The following is an 18,258-nucleotide window of genomic DNA, read 5'->3' as shown; positions in this document are numbered from 1 at the left end:
ACCATAAATCTAAAAACAAAATGCAAAATATTTCTCTGAATTGGTTGTTTTTCCCGTTCTATACCTCAGAATTTCAGCAAGCTAAAGACAGAGAATCACATAGACTAGATCAACCATGGGGTCTTCCAAAGGCTCACTGTAACACATGACACCAGGACTGCAAGTAGACTAACAGCTGATGAATGAAAACCAATTTCTTCTGATAAATATGCACTAAATCTCAATACATAACTGCACCACCCATATAGCCAGCGTCCGTTTTGAAACAGGAAACTCCACCCTGCCCTCCTGAGAAATGACAAACAATTTGGTGTTTGAAGATCACTTTATCCTTTTAAGGTAACACATATTCGAGGCATTGTTATAAAGTAAGTGATAAAATCAGATTTATCATCATTTTAAGATTCAGCACTGTTATAGCTGGGCAAAAGTTCACTAGCAGAAAATAAAATGAATTTTTAACGAACTCTGCCACATCAGATTTGAACATATAGCTTGTTTACTTTTCTTCTACATGAGTAAAAGCTTTTAACTTTTCTGATATGCACTTAGTCCAAAATTCCCTGTTAAAAAAAAAAGTAATTTTAATATCACTTCCTAAGCTAAGACAGCAAAAATTATCTTGACCAAGATGTACTTAAGAAGGTAAGTCCCTTTACCTGACTTCTGAAAAGACTACGGATAATCTCTTTACTACTATTAAGTGCTTTTATGCATGGCACTAGCCTTTTTTCAAGCAGAGTTTTGGATTCCACACTGTCCTCAACAGCAAACACTTAAGTGAGTTACAACTCCAAAAGATGCTACTGATTCCCACCATCAGAAGAAAATGTTTAAAAGAAAAACAACCAAAGGCACACTTTTTTCAATTTACTTCAGGATACAAGTAACTAAGCCCTTTTTAAGGAAAAAAAAAAAAAAAGAAGAAAAAAAGAAGAAATATGAGAAGTGTATTTCAGAAAGCAATCCAGTTCACCCAGCAAAAAGGGAGACCCCACCTATGCCAACTCAAGAAGGAGCCAGACTGACAAATACACATTTCATTCTCCCTGCACCACCGTTGTTCTGATGGCAGGGTCTCTGGATGTAGGGCCAAAACCTCTCTAACACCTTTTAAAAGGTGCAGCCATTTTGGAAAGGAGGAAGACAAAGAAGCAATCAAATTAGGAGTTAGACTTGACGATCCTTGTGGGTCCCTTCCAGCTCAGGATATTCTATGATTCTAAATTGCTCCGTAGGCAAAACTTTTGAGCACTATGCTTAAATTAAGTTCAAAATCAGTTTTATTGACAGTTACCACAGCTATGCATGTACTCTTCCTGTGCCGGATGCTGTTTTTTATACTGAAACCCTTGTATACGTGTAAACCCTGCACTGCCCTCAATTTTGATTGCTGCACCTTCCACATACCATAACCTACATCCCCAAGCATCAGCAGACGGTGGAGAAGTTTTTGAACAGAGTGCTCTGCCCAATATCTGGTACCACGAAATCCATTTATGCCCATACTCACAGATTTGCCCTTTTGCAAGTTCCCTTCACACGCCTGTTTGGACAGATCCTGGCGCCCAATCAAGAGACAAACTGCTTCTGGCCAGTCCGAGGCAGGCTGCTCCCGACAATAATATATGGCATCTCTAATAGGAAGAGCTACACCAAACGGCAGAGACTCCAGATCTCTTAAGGTGAAACCTTAAAATTAGTGAGAATAAAAAGAAATTGTTTTACCAAAACTAAACAAAATGTTTTTTGTACCTATGCAATCGTGAGACTTATTTACAACTGTTACCATGTCACACAATGAAAAAAGCTGCTCTTACCAACATTTGTCATCCAAATAACTAACTTCTCAGCCAGGCTAGAAACAGATGTGCTGTGTCTGAAACTACATCTGTAAAATAATGGAAAATAAAGGATTAGCCAATAAAAACTAGTCAAAAATTCAGCAGAAAGACAAAAATTCAGAGTTTAAAATAATATTAAAAACCATACCGACTGTCATCCTGTTCTATTTGCTGTTTTCGTTGTCCTAGGAAAGACAAAGCCATATTACTCCCATGTTCTCCAAGCAAAAAGGACAGCATGTAACAAACACAAGACACTAGGAGATATTGTGATGGCATCAAAGCATCTTTACCTGATGTAATCTTGTACAAATAATGGGAGGCTTCATTAGATACAGCGCTCTCATCACCAAGTATGTACAAAGCCACGCTCTGGATAGGAAAAAGACACCATAATACAGAGCCACTTAGTTTGCAGTTATTGCTATACTGCCTATCAAAACAAGCAGAAGTTAACTTTAATCTTAAACAGTGAGATGGGATTATTATGAAAACATCATGAAGTAAAAGGTTGAAATAACAAAGAAACTTCTATGCTTTAGATTTCTAGATTCAAGTTTGGAAACATAAACCTTGAAACAATTAACTGAATTCTCCCTAATAGTTGTTTCTAAGGTAAAAAGAAAAAGATATTCAAAACAGGAAACTATATTCCTAACTGTCTTTCCCATCTTTTTCACACTTCATTTATTTTCTCTTGGAAAATACACACATTTTCTACGAACACCACTCTTCACTTTCAGTTTCCCCCACCTCTTGAGTATTGGGTACTGTGTGGAGGCTCTGAGCAAAAAGTTGCTCCCCTTTCAAAGCAGGGTGCACTTCAGCTATTTAATCAGCAAAATCAAAGTGATCTGTCACCGTTTACTTTTTGAAAAAGCAAGACAAGCTGGCTTGCCAAAGGCAAAATCACATCCAAGTAAAAATCTGTTATGATTATATCCTCAAAGATCTTCTGACAAGCTGCATTACCGACATGCCAGCTCTGACCTCTGCATAGGCAAGTCAGGCAGAAGTAGAAAGAAAGATGGAGTTGGACAGACATGGGTGCTAGGCTGAGGAAAAGGCTCTATTGTTCCCCTGAGTTCGAGGGCAGGGGCAAATTTTAAGTGAAAGCATCAGCACTTTAAACAGTCTTAGTGTTGCTGCTTCCACCCTGCACACTTTGAAGCAGAGGACAGGCTGAATCCTGGAAGCTCAAATTTGAGACTGCAACTAATCCTGGACACTTGGATCACAGCCTCACCACTCTGTTTTTCTCTTCAGCCACCTCAGGCTCAACATCGTTGCTCCAAATCCTGCATTGACAGGTTTTCTCCATAAACACTTAGTGAATAAGCTGTCAAGGCTGTCTAGAAGATAACATCAGCACTAATAACTACTCATGCAGCTAAATATTTATGTTGATACATGCCCAAGAGAAAAGCCGGGAAATTCTCACTTACAAAATACAGTTAACTGAGTTACATTATTACCTTGCACATGCCACTACTGCAAACCACAAAAAAACGTAAGCAGTGAAGCACAGGCCACGCACCCTGCACTCATGAACTCTTCTTCCCAGTCTGAGACACCTCCTCCCACCTGCTAAAACCCATCCACACCCTTCAGTATTAAAGTGATAAAAGAGAAGATGGGACTTGCAGGGAATTCTCTCCACTAAAAGCTTGTTAATCCCCCTAGAGAGAGGCTGACACAGTTATCTTGCAGGGATACTAACAAAATCTCCTGCAGACAGATGAGGTCTACATAGTACAGTGCAGCATCCCTCAGAGATGCTCAGGTGTCCAAACAATACAGCTACAGTCACGATCCTCAGCAGAGTTATTTATCACAGGCTCAATACTGCTCCAGTAGGCTCTAATTGCTTCACGTGGTATGATTAAACCCTTCATTATTTGACTTCCCATTAATGGCACTTCACTCACATAAAATTAAGCAGCTGGGGCAAACTGTGGCCACAGTGCTGCTATGCTGACAAAAGAAAACACATCCTCTTTGCCAAAGTACATACCACTACTACCAGTTTGCTCCTTTCACAGATTCCTGGTAAGTAAGGATAAGGCTGCACTCCTTCTCCCTTCAGACAGGAACTCAGCCACTGAAAGATACTTGGAGGCTCAGCAGAAAAAAATGAGGGATGGTGCATGAAACCTGTTTGGACTTAATCATATGAATAGTAATGACACTGAGTTCGTGGCAAATGCACAGAATTCTCCACTATTCCCAAAGCAAGCCCTACAGTACTTCTTTTGTACAACTAGAGAAACACAGCATTTCACCAAAACACTACAGATCATATCTGCCTCCTGTTAGATGGAAGTTTATAGCTAGACAGTAAAAAAAGCACAAGACACCTTTCTGTCTTTCAAGAAAATAAAATCTCAGCCCACAGTGAAAAGGAATGTAACTTTCAAAAGCCTCAAGGGAACAGTCTTGTAATTCAACAACATTAAATTGCTTAAGTGAGAGAACAACTTAGCTGTAACTTCTTTGCCTTCCCTGTCCACAAATATGAGCAGCAAAGCCTGACCAATATTATGAGATTATATTTAGGTCAGGGAAAAACAGTAGTTTGTCTTACGTGACTAGCAAATTTCAGCTGGTAGTACACTAAACAAATGCAAAAACAATATATGTCCTTATTTTAGCTTTTCTGACTGTGCTTTTAGCTCTGATTAAGTTTTTATGAACTATAAACTGCGAGTCTGCCAGCCTACAGACACTTTTCACAGTGGAGGCACATCTCACTACCAGGCTTTTCTACAGCTCTCTGCTAGCATTTCTCAGCAAGCCTAAGCTAGGAGTTTTCTAGAATAAAAACATCATTCCCTCCCAGGTCTTTGTTCTGTGAAGCATCTCGTGGAGGCACCAGTTTGTGGCTATATTGTTCTAATTTCAAACTCACCTTGATCAATTATGCAAGTCTGTCTGGAGCTTTTTACAAGGGCCGGATAGTCTCTGTAGTAATAATCTATATAAGCTTCAAGTTTTAAGTCCCTGAAATGAAAGAGATGTGAACCACATTAGAAGGAACAACAAAAAAACAAACAAAAAACTGACCTACAAAATCTGTTGAGCATACTTCCTCACTCTCCCTTTCTTGTACCACAGGGATAAAACCCAACTACCAAGAACTAAGATTTGTGAATCATGCTGATGATGGCAAGTAGCAAGAACTATACAAGAGATTTGCTACTGGAAATATCTTTAACCATTATTTATTCATTTTCTTCAAAAATATGAGAAGTCCATCCAATTCCTCTTTTAAAATAAATAAATAAAACATATACAGCCATCATCGAGAGACAATGAACAATATACAATATCTGTGATTTGTCAGTTTGGCATACCTGGCCAGCTGAACCAGAAGAACAACAAGTGAACGAATTCCTTCTCCCATTAGACTATTCAGTTTGAGCTCCTCATAGATCAGGTGAAGAACAAAGAAAATAGCAGGAATATGGGTAAAAAGGAGGGTTGAGGAATCCAGGCTAAGGCTCTGTAAAAAGTCATCCTTTGGAGCTGAAACTTCCAGAGGGTCCAATCTCAAGGCTTTGGCTACAGGATGAGACTCAAAATTCCTATGGTAATCAGAGCTCAAGAGGTATTCCCAGTCCTAGATCAAACAAACAGGAGAAAGAGGCAGAGGTTCAGAGAACAAAAACTTCCAGCAAGTGAACTCCAAAGCACCATTGCAGAAGAAGGTTTTCCCCTAAACCAATACAAATGTAATTGTTCTATGGTGAATGTGCCACACAAACCCTGCAAGCTATGCAGCAGCAAGATTCAAGTGCTAAGTTACATCCTTGTTTGTTTTTTTCCACCTCTAATACATTAAAGAAACAAAGCCTTATACGTAAGAGAACATAAAAACAAAAAGCTGATTTAAAGTGCCTTTTTGCACCAATAATTCTGTTCATGACACATCTTCCTGAGTATTTATGCCATTCACCCAGTGCTCCCAGTCTTCTTTGCACCTCCCCTATCATAGTACATCAGGCATTAGATCTTACCTTTTGTTTCAGGCAGACTGCAGCCTGTAGCCCCATGGGCTCACTGAACTGTCAACACACAAAAAACTAATGGCATGACTGAATCACCGTAGCTTATAAGCCTCTTATAGTGGAATGCTAGTAAGTCTCATCCACTGCCTGCGTAAGAAAACTTCCTATTCCTGCCTAGGCAAAACTCAGTGAATCAATCTTCAACACTCTACTGAATTCAATGAGAATCGGTGCATTCAGTGAAGTATGTAATTTGATGCCCCTAGCTTGCTAAAGGTGCTGAGTGGACAGGAGAGTAAGCCAACTTTATTTTAAAGGCATAAAGAATCTAGGAGACAATTGACATTGTCAGGAGACTGCCCGGGGTTGCTTTGTAATTCATATTACATTCATTACTGAGTCCAACTTCTCTGAAACTGGGACCCTGACAAGCAAGGTCACACGATACAGCCACAGCACAGGGCAAAATAACTTTTCTTCCCCCAAAGGCTTGTAATCTTGGGTGAACTCAGATGAAATGCACTACTCAGGAGTTCCCCTGTTTGCCTTTAAAAAACAAAACAAAAAAAACTCAACCCCCTCACCCCTGCAGCTTTTATTTGTAAAAGAGAACCATTTCTTACTTCATCTGACCCTGTTTCTGACGGCCTAGCCTTCTTTGGAGCAATAACTGGTGAAAGCGATCCTTCAAAGTCAAGCTGTAAGAAATGAGAAGACCAAAAGTAGCTCAATATTAAAACGTCCAAGGTTGCATAGCTAAATCACCAATTGTATTGATACTTTGTTTTCACATAAAACACATATTGCAATTAGATTTTTTTACACAGCTAGTTAGTCTAGTGTATGGTGCATGAACTTCACAGTTTGACTGCCTAACACCTGGTATTTACTAGGACAGATGAAAAGGTAGGGATGAGCCAACGCTAGCCACATGGGTATACTGTAATTCCTTTAATTTCAGCAATATACATATCCCTGCTTTCCCCCCCCTCCACCTCCTGTGAGTGCTGCAAATGTACTTGCTAGCAGAAAACTCACAGAAAATTCCAAATAAATTCAGTGAAACAGCTAGAAAAATAGAACTTTAAATGCTGCCAACTGCTGGGAAATTGCAGGGAGAATCTTCTTTAAGAAACAGGAAACAGGAATTGTGATCTGTGCTTCTAAACAAAATAGATTTAATATGGGTTACTTGAAACAAATGTTTAGTGCATCAGTGTTAGTTATGAAATGGAGTAAAATCTTCATAATTTATTTTCACCTGACCATTTAGTGGTAAGAATCTTACAAGTATCATGATAAGCACAGACTAAAACGTATACCTGAAATTTAGAAATATAGAACTGATTCATCGTTTAAAACAAGATACAATCTACTTTTTACTTCAGTGTCTCTCTAACCATTTCAAACCTTGAAGAATTACCAGTAGTAGTAACCTAAGCTAGGAAAACAAACATACACGCTTGCTTACATTACGCGTCCAGGCCAGTCTCTCTGTGTTATAACCCATCATATTCATGAGACAAGTTACAAATAAATTCCATTCTGAATGATAATTTGGTCCTCCTGGAGCATTATAAGCATTGTACCACTTGACAAGCATCTGTACAGCTATTTCCTTGGGCAGTATAGCTTTGACCCCTTGCAGACATCTTTTCACTGTTGGGACAGAAAAAAAGCAAAAGTTAGGCCAGTTTTCCATCTTACTTCCTGATACTACTCATCCAGTCAGTGCTAAAAATCTCTACAGTTCTTGGACCTACTTTTAACTTTCTGGAAACTGTTTCAATAAAAGCCACACCACACAACCTTCTGTTCCTTCAGTTCAGGTTAAACACAGCCTCTCTAATTCACCACACAAAGCCGGGGGGGAAATGTCTTTTTGCTTATTAATGAAACCAACTCGTGTCTGAACTGACATCTCAGCCTCAAGCAAGAACATAAACAGTAGAGAATAAAGCAACTTAAAGAACACAGGAAGTTCTAAAAGTGTGGCAGGTGAAACACTAGAAGTAACAGAACATAACTAAATAAATAGCAGCAGCTCTACAAGGTAAGCTAACGGTGATTGGAATACATGGTACTGAATCACTGTAGTCTAAGCTATGCATAAACTACTTCAAAAAAGAACCCTCAAAAATTATGCAACATATTTCATGTGACAGATTCTGACTTGTACCTAGTTCCGAAGTGGCAATTTCAGGAATTGTAATCCGAACCATTGTGTTATTGCTAAGTTCCTGAAAAAAAAATAAATGTAAGAGTTGAATTACAAGATGTATCTTTAGATAAAGCTAGGGTCCTTTTTCATCAGCTCAGAACTCATTTATATATTAAGCATATTCCTAACTCTTGGGTATTTGTTACATTTAAGATTTGTGACCTCATATGATAGCTACATGAGACACTTGAAATGAATCTTGACCTGACTCACTTGAAGGAACTGATAAACTTCTGTGCCTTCTAGGGTATTCTGTAGAGTAATATATAACCTTGCTATTGGTCGGGAGCTGCTAGCAATGTCTTACTATACAGTAGAAGTAAGCATACCCCTCATTTTGCTTTGCTAAGCGTTGACTCAAATTACAGAATACCTACTAAAGTTACTCTGTTGTGGACAGGGTCTCGTAGAGAATGAATGAAAGTTCCAAGCTGCTGAAATGTGCAGTCCTCCACATAAGTCGAGTCATGAAGTTTGGAAGAATCCCTTAGCTCTGGAACTGGTGACAAAAGCACACTCTGAAAAGTGGTAAAAGTGATTACATAGAATTGTTAAAACAAGAGCAACTGAACAAAGGACAGCTAAAATGACCATTTTTGAAGTATTAATATGTATTTTGAAAACAACTGTGAGCGTCTTTCCATCCTTTCCATCAGAAATTTTACAAAAATCATAAATAGGTGAACAAACAGGGCAGCACAAAATAGATCACTGTGTATTCAGTGGCTTACAGAAGAAAAATAAACAAATTAGTTCCAAAAGATACCTCAAAAGTTGAAATCAATCAATCATTTGAAGGAAAAATGCCAAACTTTTAATTGCCAAGCATTAAATAAACAAGTACTTAAATTGCCTTTTCAGTTTACTCTGTCAGCTAGTCCCGCATGTTGAACATGGCTTACAAGATTTGTGTCACATACCCAGCTCTGCCCTCAGCCATCACTCTACATTCATTTATCTTAATGTATCAATGCATCCAAATTAAACCAGGCAGAGGAATAGGAAGTGTGGTAGATGAAGAAACTACGGATGGAGTCTGTGGAGAAGGAAGCTGAAAACTAGGGTGGAAAGAAAGAGAGTGTTCTTGATGAACCACGGAGAAATAAGAGAAGTAGAGCCGTAATGAGTCTTTAATGACAGCTACACAAGGTTCAAAGTAACACAGACCTTTTCTGGCAAAATACTTGTGTTCCCAGCCATGTCCAAGCCTCAATTCTGCACTATTAAGCAATGAGAAGGGACTGGAAGCCCCTCTAAAAGAAAACTGATGTGTCTGCCTTCAGATGCCTTGTAATTTAGAAACAGATACGTCTCAGGGATTGTAAAGTTTGTTTTTACATGCTAAAATGTTCACAAGGAAGCTTTTATGTAGAACTACTCAATTTTGAATAAAGACCACTCCCAAATAGAAGATATCAGCATAAAATACCATTCCCACTACATTTTCAATAAATCTGTCTGGGTACAAGTAATGGAATACATATGCTATTTATATTCACAGAATACATTCTAGCAAAAAAAGGTATCCAGTTACTTGATAAATTATGCCAAAGCTGTTACATCTAAAACCTTTTCAAGGCAGGATTTTGTTTCTTCTTACCTCTTCTAAGGGCCCCAGATGTTTATTCAAAGGCTTGGATGGAGTGCTGACACTATCCAATGGAGTGCTGGGCCGAGGCATTTGGTTGGACATTGTCAGGGATGGAGCAGGCAGTCCAGGAATAAAAACCTTTCCCACCTTTTATGAACAATATATAGGAAAATAAATTTCACGCCTATGCTTCCATGAGCTTTCTTAGATATATGGATGTTTTCAGATTTTAACATCTTAAAGGAAAAGTTTTAAGAAAACTGGACGTGTATTTGACCTAAAGCCTCTGAAAATTAAAAAGCTGTCATCAGTTTTAAGCCTTTCTTCAGATCACGATACACTGAAAAAACTACCATATATGGTCAGTATTGTACACTACTGCTTACAGTTCTATTTCCACCAAATGTTTTAAGCAGTTTAATTAGGAAAGCTATACTTTTAGAGTGTTTTTTTCCTCAGTATACTTACTACACACACACACATCTTTATGTGCAGACCCCTGTGTCCAAATCCTCTGCATACATTGAAAGAGCATAGTGCATCTCTATACAATTAAAAAAATGTTTTAATTATTTTGAATGAATTGCATCCATCCTAACAACAACCCTCTGTAAAGCAGAATGATTTGACATCTAAAACTGTCCAGCATCCTACATAGGAGTTTCAGAAGTTTTAGTTTAGGAAAAAATCTTGTTTTCCATATTCTTGACATTCTCTTTGTTTGAAAGAATTGCATTACTTTTGCATTTTACTATTGTAAATAAAAAATAAAAAAATAAAAAAATGCTTAAGAGGTTATTTAGTTGTACCACAAGGAGCCAGTCATTCTTCAGAACCATCTTCCCAGCACTGCACAGAAACTACACTTGGTACATAAGCACAGGCACCTTCTCAATCAAGTCTCAAATCAGAGGCAGTCTGCACTAGCTTAAAATGGTATCATGTAAGGCCAAGATTCCTCTTCGCAGCCTAGTTTGTAACAAAAGATTCAAACATTTGTTTGGGAACAGAAAACACTGTTACTTACCCGAACCACTCCGGAATAAAGCACTAGATTGCCACTGCCTTCCAGAACCAGCAGTGTATCAATGCCCTGCAAGAATCAAACACCACATTCAGCTTCTTGTATTTAAGTAAAATATTACAACTGGATGACACAAATGACAAAGCAGGACACTGAACAGCTAACAGTTTATACAAAGATACATACCTCCACTGGAGCTGCATCCTTTGCTTGAATATTGGTAACAGAGCCAAAGATCAGCTGTGACTTATCGTTGCTCTCTTGAAACTTTACACACCTAGAGATTTGAGAAAACAACAGGAAACGTAAAAGGACTGTCCTATCTGCTGTTACAGAAAGAAGACAAAAAATTAAAGTTGTGTTACATGGTACAGTTAACTATACTGCGGTATACTTGGTTACTTCCTCCTTCCTTTGCTTGTTTTGCCCTGCTATCATTTTACTTTTACTCTCCTACTCTAATTGAAATCCCCAATGTAATTCTACTGGGTAAAGTTGAGGATAAATAAGAATACCACTCAAAGTACAGCAAACATACTCTTGCAATTTCAGTTTCCTTTAAATAGCCCGAACAATATATGCCAATCTGGTTAAAAACAAGCCATATGAGAGACAGTGATATACTTCGTTTTGTCGTAACAGTTTCCACTACTTGAAGGAGTAAGTACATTAAAACCCATATCTGGCTAGTAATTTTTAGAGTGTTCCCCTTTTTTCACCTGTCCCCAAGACAGGAATGCTCACCGCAGCTGGAGCTGGGATTCCACTAAAAAGCACAAGAACTTCTGCCCACAAAGGTCAGTAGTAATAAACACTTTTGATGCTTGGGAATTCTTCTCTCTGCAAATGAGACACAATGATCAGCACAGCGTTAGGTTTACTATAAAAAAATTAATTAAGAAAACACAATGGCCACAGACTGTAGGGACTCATTGGACTTCAATTAGCAGTGCATCAAGTTGCTAAGAATGTGCTAGTCTCAGTTTTAGTCCTTCCACTATAAATTAATTTTCTAGCACTCCAGTCTTCACGTTCCCTACTTTTTGGCATGCAGAGCACATGATATTTGGCTTTGCTCTCCCATTCAATCTTAAGTTTTATGGTGTGTTTTGTCCTTTTTGATGGTAACAGGGCAAGAGATATTCCCCCTAAAGAGTTTTACAAAACAACAACAAAAACAAACAAAACTGGACACCTAAATCAATGGTCAGATTTGAACCTGCTTTGCTTGAGAGATCTCATGAAAGCGCTACCCAGTTCAGAGAACTACGAGTAACACAAGAAAGAAAACCATTCCAAGTGCCCAACTCTCTGTTCAAGAGATCTAGGCACTTAGTGAGCATCACTTTTCTGAAAAATTAGGAAGTGCAGGTTCATGCACCTTTTTAAAATCGGTGCTATTTGGAAAAAAGCACACATGGAAAATAAGCTGTCATTTTACTTCCCTTCCCCAGCCCCCATTGGAAATCTCACATTCCAGCAAAAGCACTTAACCTCATGTTTGTGATGGTTTCTGTCCACAGATGATCTATACATAGCTCAGGAATGATTGGTTCGGTTTCTGTTATAAGAAAGGAATCACTGGAAGTGCTGTTCGGAGAATGTATAATACTGTGCCTCCTCGGTGACTGAGTATTGCTGGAAAAGTTGAACCTCTGAACTCCTGAGAACGAATGTACTCCCAGGGCAGGGGAATGAGAGCGGCTGCAAGCAAAGACATAAAACACTACTGAAAAGTGAATTTACAAAACCAGATAGAGAATCCCCATTAAGCCAGGAAGCTCATGCATTGAGACTTTAAAAACAAAATCCTCCTGAAACAGCAGATAGCGCAGTATTGGCTTCCTTTAGCAATACATTGTCGTATGAAAACAATTCTCCATTCTCTTCCAGTCATCTCTGTCAAAATCCAATAAATGAAACTTCAGAAGTAAGAAAACCAACATTTTACTGTGTGTGGTCCAGTATGTAAAAATATATCTCAACCTGTTCCCTCTAAACATGGCTTTCTTTAGAAACTGAAAACACTTCTGGGACTCGGTAACTGTCTCCAGGTCTTTTAACTCCACCAGACTTGCTGTGTGATGACAGAATAGTCTCTTTGTCTCCTACACACCAATTACCCTCCTGTGCTACAAAGGTAATAGCACATAAACGTCACAAGAGCATTCCAAGGGGGCGTTCAGATGGTGTAGCAGAGAAGGCACGTACACCTTAGGCAGACAGACTTGTAAGGGCAGAGAGACAACAATACCAGATGTGCTGCCTGTTCTGTCACTCAAATTCCTTTGGTATCATCTGTTTACACGTTATGTTCAGCACCCACCTCAAAGCAGCCATGTTGGAGATGGACGGCGAGCGGGACTGCATGCTGGGTGATGACACTGATCTGCTCTGGCTGTGGATAGATGAGTAGTTTTGGAAAGGTGAGGCCACAGGCGAGTCTCCTTTTGAAAGGCTCCTGAGATGAGCAGTCAAAGAGCTGCTGGTGGCCACATGCTGTGGTGTGCCCATCTGCTCCGAGAACTTCAGCACCGTGTTCTGCTCCTGGGAGAGAAAAGAGCTCTCTATGTTCAAATCACACATGGGCAGTAACAGCCAGGATGACACTCAAACAGCTTATCTAATCAGTTAGATGTTAAAAACATATGCCTATGTAGGTACTTAGCCTAAAAATTATTCCTTCCAACCATGCTTTCTCCCTTCCAGTCACCATAACTACTCCCATGGTTTTCAGGCAGTAAGCTGTCACTTTTCTTATGGAAAACAACAGTTTGAGCACAGTCCAAACCTTCTGGTACAATGGAAGGAACATCATGATAAGCACAGTATAGTACATAGCCATCGCTATTGTGTGATCTCCATGACTGTGGTACAGTCAAAAACATGAAAGATATTTTTTTTAAAGTCACCCTATTTTTTGGCATAAATAAATCATCAGCCATTTCTAACCGGCACGGCCATAATGGCATGTAAACACACACACAAATTTTGGAACAGTATTTAGTCAGTAATAAAATTGTACCTCTGGCTTTACTCTACGAAGAGCCCAAACAGTATGTAAACTCTGTATGGTATCATAGGTCATCACAATGGAAGGTTCAGCACTGAGGAACACGATCCTCATGGTGTAATCAGCAACATACTGCACTCTAGCAGAGCCAAACACACCTGCTAAAGAAGTAGTTAACTTCAGTTAAGATGAAAACATTATTTCCACAGCAGTGTTATCATTTACAAGGTTAGCATTTTTCATACTCTTTTATTTTTTCCCTGCAGTCTGGGCTTCTTTCTTGAACAGTTTCCCTGTTCATGAAGCAGCTAAAACAACCCAATCCTGAATTCTTGAATGAGTGATTATTTGCCAATTTTGTAATACAGAAAACGCTTGAGTGATACATTAAGCATTTGACGTCAAATGCATAATGATCTAAACTTACCTCCAGATTTACAGACAAGAGGTGTTATCTCATCTAATGGATGTAGCATGCTGAACATGGTGGGCAAAGGTTCTCTAGAAAGAAATGAAACAAATCATGTTCAAAAAACAAATGCTAACAAGCATAATTGCTCTCTCATGCAACCAGTGCACATGCTGCAATCCCAAAACAACTCTTCAGACCTTAACAAATCTGAGCCCGAAAGCTAACAGCAGAGACGTATATCCCATTAATGTAAGCTTTTCTGGTTAATTGAGCAGAGTCAGACAAAGGCTGGTCTACCAAAAACGATGTCTAGGTTTTTACATTTTCTCAGAGCACTTGAGAATGACCCCACCTGGTGGCCACACGACAAACTTTAGTTGGCTTGACTGAACAGAGCTGGTACCAGGGGAGTTACAAGGAGGACAAAACTCTTTACCCAAACTCCAGCTGAGTCTGAGTTCCACAACTCCCCACCCAGGTTCCAGACCAGCAGACAGCCATCAGGTAATCTGTATCCACCACAGAGCAGCAATAGTGCCAACCGTCTGTGATGGCAGTAAAACTTTTCATGGAAGGCCAGATTACGTAGGATCAACCGTGATTTTTGCAAAGTACCAGAGAGCAGAAAAGCCTGCGACGGGGACATCTTCATCCTGTAGTAATCCAGTAATCCCAAAGGGGTCCAGTGCAGATGGCTGGCCAAGGCCAGCCACTAGACACAAAACATGCAGTAGTAGGCTGGAAGACCTAACACCTTATCAAGGGTTCAGATTCAATGGAACAAATCCCCTAACTCACTGCCTAACTCCATTTGTAAATGGATAAAGACATTTCACTGTCCCCACTGGCAGGGTGGTGAGAGCACACCACAGCAGCACATTAAGTGGGCTCTTTATCTGAGCTAACATTTAAGCTTATATCAAAATTAAAACAGAACATCCATTGCAGTTAGCTCATGGAAACATTTTCTTTTCCAGATTCTTCTCTCTTGAGTCTTTTCCAGACCTCTATTTCTAGCCCCAATTTTAACAAGAACGAGACAATCACAAGTACCTGGAATGTATACATAAAGACCAAGAGAGAGCAAGCAGGCACATTCAGGCTGTAAATATATACAAGCTGCAGATACATTCAAGCCTACCAACTCCTTACTCTTCTCTTCAGCTATATGTCAAGCTACCAAGCACATGGTCTACAAATACAGGGCTGGATGCTCCACACATTCAAAGCATGTTGCAGCTGAGAAAAAAAATCTCAGTGACAATTCTCCCAGTGAATCTCCCCATTGGCTATCACAGACTGAAACCAATTCCCAGGACAAACCTTAATAAAATTAGGTTAGTAATACTCTACTTGCTTCCCAAATCCTGTTCTCAGGATCACCACTCCCAAGTAAAGACAACACAGTATCAGAGGAGGTTATGACTCGACATACAGCCCCTTCCCATGAGTTCTCATTTCACCTGTCCCTGTGATGAACACACAGATCCTTTCATTATTGCTCTTCAACTCTTATATTCCAGTATTAAATTAACAAACGGTCTGTAGCAAAACAATCAAAATCCACTCATCACATACCTGGGTGGACTCGGAGGTACTTCATGTGAAGAACTACTACGCTCAAATAACAAACCAAATTTTGTTGGCCAGACATTTGCAACCTATAACGAATTACAGATATAGTCATGACAAAGGTATCAAGTATTTACTGCATCAATTATGTTTCAAGTTTGGATATCTCATTATAGCAAACTGAGGTGCTTAGGCCTTTTCTTGAGACAAGGGTAACGTCAGTAAGCACAGGTTCTCTGATTACCAAGCTGGCGCTCCCGTACTATCCCACTTCTTACAACTGGTTACACCACCACACTTCCAGAAGTATTCCAACGCCCTAACAACACCACCACACTCATCAGCTTTGCCACGTTCACCCACCAGAATGAAGATTTCAGGCAGCCACCAACAGCAGTGCTTTACGCACGACTCCCCACCACGGTACAGTGTGCAAACAGATGACAAGCCCATTTATGAAAAAAAAAAGGTGAAGCACTTACCTGAAAGGGTAAAGCAGCAATGTAATCCTTTCCCTCTATGCTATGCACGTTTATACATGAGTTCTGCAATATGCAGATGCATTTCTCTACTATTTCATCAGTGCCCGAAACTGCAGAACAAACAAAAAACATTAACATTCTCTCTTTCCTTAGACATTCACTACACACAAAGCGTAAACTCAAGGGGCAGGGTAGCAGTCTTCATACAGCAGTTCCTGATGAGTAACATCTCATGCTGAGAACTGAACTCAAAGTATTTATTTGGTGTTACAATAAGCATAAAACTCACCATCAGCTTTTTCAGATTTTTCCGGGGCTATGGTAAAGTCACACCACAAGGCCTAAAACCAAATACAGCGGAGTTATGTCTGAAGAACAATCTGATGTTACTATTGAATCTCATCTGTATGTATTTACTAACACAATTCCACCTCAAAACGCTGAAGTACTATTCAAGGTGGCCAGCAGGTATTTAGCTAACGTACGTTCATTCAGTCACCGTTTTTCCATGTTTTCGTACCTGTAGGACAGGGCTGTCAACAGTGAAAGCTTTATAAACGGTAGACGCTTGGTTTTTACTTCCTTTGCTCCAGATGACCATATTGCTGGCCACGTACAACTCTTCGTCGTAGTCCACTTCTTCCCCAACATCGCTGGCACCCTTCCTCAACTGCCAACTTTCCTAAAAAAAAAAATAATAATAATTTTTAGGAAAAGTTACAAGGCATCGCAGGGTGACAGGCTACCAAGGGATCCCAACGGGTGGCAGTTTCCCAGTGATCACTCTGTCAGCTTGATGTGGGCGACGTCCCGAGGAAGCGGGGTTTTTTGGAAAGCACAGGGGGACAAGAGGGATTTGCTTGGCACTTCAGGCGCCTTCCCGCGGACCACCCCTGCTGTTAACAGCACCGGGGGCAGCAGGCGGAGCGGCGGGGACCCCCCGGGGGGCGATTTAACCTCGTAATTTACTAATCTGAGGGCAAATGCCGCCCGTTAGCAGCCGTACCCGCTGCCGCTCGTGGATGGTGACCTCGCGGAGGGACCCCACCAGGCCGGCCGCCCCGTCGGAGGAGCAGAGCTCGGAGGCGGGCTGCAGCCGCCGCAGCTGCAGGGTGAGGGCGCTGGGGTGGCGCCGGCAGTGCTCGCGGCCCCGGGGGGCGAACTCCTGCAGGTCGCCGGCCGCGATCATCGTCGCCCTCTCTTCACAGTGGTCCGACATGGGGGCCCGATATCCTCATTATTTCCGGGCCGCGCAGCTGAGGCCCCGGGGCCCCGCCGGCGGAGCTGCGCTGCGCTGCGCCGCGCTCGGGCAAGGGCGGCGGGGAGAGGCGGGGGAGGCGCCGGCGGCGGCTCTCACACGGGCGCGGCCATCTTGCGGCTCCCGCCCTGCTCCGCGCCGCGCGCGCGGGGGCCGGCGGGACGCAAAATGGCGGGCGGGCGGGAAGGGCGGGGAAGGGGTTGATCGACGCCTGCTGAGGGGTGGCGGTGAGCCCAGCCCGAGGGGATCCCGTTCAAAGCGCCCTCTGGGGGTTACAGGCACCCCGATCCGTGTTGAATCACAGCGTGGGTTGAATCACAAAATTTCTAGGTTGGAAGAGACCTCAAGATCATCGAGTCCAACCTCTGACCTAACACTAACAGTCCCCACTAAACCATTTCCCTAAGCTCTACATCTAAACGTCTTTTAAAGACTTCCAGGGATGGTGACTCCACCACTTCCCTGGGCAGCCCGTTCCAATGTCTAACAACCCTTTTGGTAAAGAAGTTCTTCCTAACACCCAACCTAAAACTCCCCTGGCGCAACTTAAGCCCATTACCCCTCGTTATGTCACCAGACGCGTGGGAGAACAGGCCACCCCCCACCTCGCTACAGCCTCCTTTAAGGTACCTGTAGAGAGCGATAAGGTCGCCCCTGAGCCTCCTTTTCTCCAGGCTGAACAAGCCCAGCTCCCTCAGCCGCTCCTCGTAGGAGGCAAGGCCGATCTCGAGCCTGGGTTCCTTCAGGGAGAAGTGTGGTACTGCTGTGGGTTATTGCATCGCTTACCCTCGTTTTTGTGGGTTCTCCTCACACCAGCTCATCGAGGCTGGCAGT

The 18,258-nt window shown here is 41.3% G+C and overlaps 1 protein-coding gene across 2 annotated transcripts in view; it reads right to left on the bottom strand.

Annotated features, from left to right (window-relative positions):
* Nucleotides 1–17,478, bottom strand: part of ANAPC1 (anaphase promoting complex subunit 1) — a 35,658-nt gene extending 18,180 nt beyond the window's left edge. The window contains exons 1-24 of one of the 2 annotated variants that reach the window (XM_032184187.1): nt 17,173–17,478; nt 16,687–16,848; nt 16,456–16,507; nt 16,167–16,276; nt 15,691–15,773; nt 14,128–14,201; nt 13,713–13,861; nt 13,014–13,234; nt 12,182–12,391; nt 11,432–11,527; nt 10,874–10,964; nt 10,691–10,756; nt 9,673–9,810; nt 8,450–8,590; nt 8,031–8,091; nt 7,323–7,510; nt 6,475–6,549; nt 5,198–5,463; nt 4,753–4,844; nt 3,859–4,007; nt 2,138–2,216; nt 1,993–2,029; nt 1,821–1,891; nt 1,514–1,692 (exon numbers count right to left, since the gene is read on the bottom strand). In XM_032184187.1, coding sequence (XP_032040078.1) covers nt 1,514–1,692; nt 1,821–1,891; nt 1,993–2,029; nt 2,138–2,216; nt 3,859–4,007; nt 4,753–4,844; nt 5,198–5,463; nt 6,475–6,549; nt 7,323–7,510; nt 8,031–8,091; nt 8,450–8,590; nt 9,673–9,810; nt 10,691–10,756; nt 10,874–10,964; nt 11,432–11,527; nt 12,182–12,391; nt 13,014–13,234; nt 13,713–13,861; nt 14,128–14,201; nt 15,691–15,773; nt 16,167–16,276; nt 16,456–16,507; nt 16,687–16,848; nt 17,173–17,385 — 3,003 coding nt within the window. In that variant the 5' untranslated portion in view covers nt 17,386–17,478. The remainder of the gene's footprint in view (nt 1–1,513; nt 1,693–1,820; nt 1,892–1,992; nt 2,030–2,137; nt 2,217–3,858; nt 4,008–4,752; nt 4,845–5,197; nt 5,464–6,474; nt 6,550–7,322; nt 7,511–8,030; nt 8,092–8,449; nt 8,591–9,672; nt 9,811–10,690; nt 10,757–10,873; nt 10,965–11,431; nt 11,528–12,181; nt 12,392–13,013; nt 13,235–13,712; nt 13,862–14,127; nt 14,202–15,690; nt 15,774–16,166; nt 16,277–16,455; nt 16,508–16,686; nt 16,849–17,172) is intronic. The other variant, XM_032184188.1, reaches the window with a different exon arrangement.
* Nucleotides 17,479–18,258: the final 780 nt, after the last annotated feature.

This window comes from Aythya fuligula, chromosome 3, assembly GCF_009819795.1.
Source record: "Aythya fuligula isolate bAytFul2 chromosome 3, bAytFul2.pri, whole genome shotgun sequence".
In the NCBI taxonomy this organism is placed as follows: Eukaryota; Metazoa; Chordata; class Aves; order Anseriformes; family Anatidae; genus Aythya; species Aythya fuligula.
The sequence above is the reverse complement of the archived record's forward strand: the minus strand, read 5'-3'. Positions and strand labels throughout refer to the sequence as shown.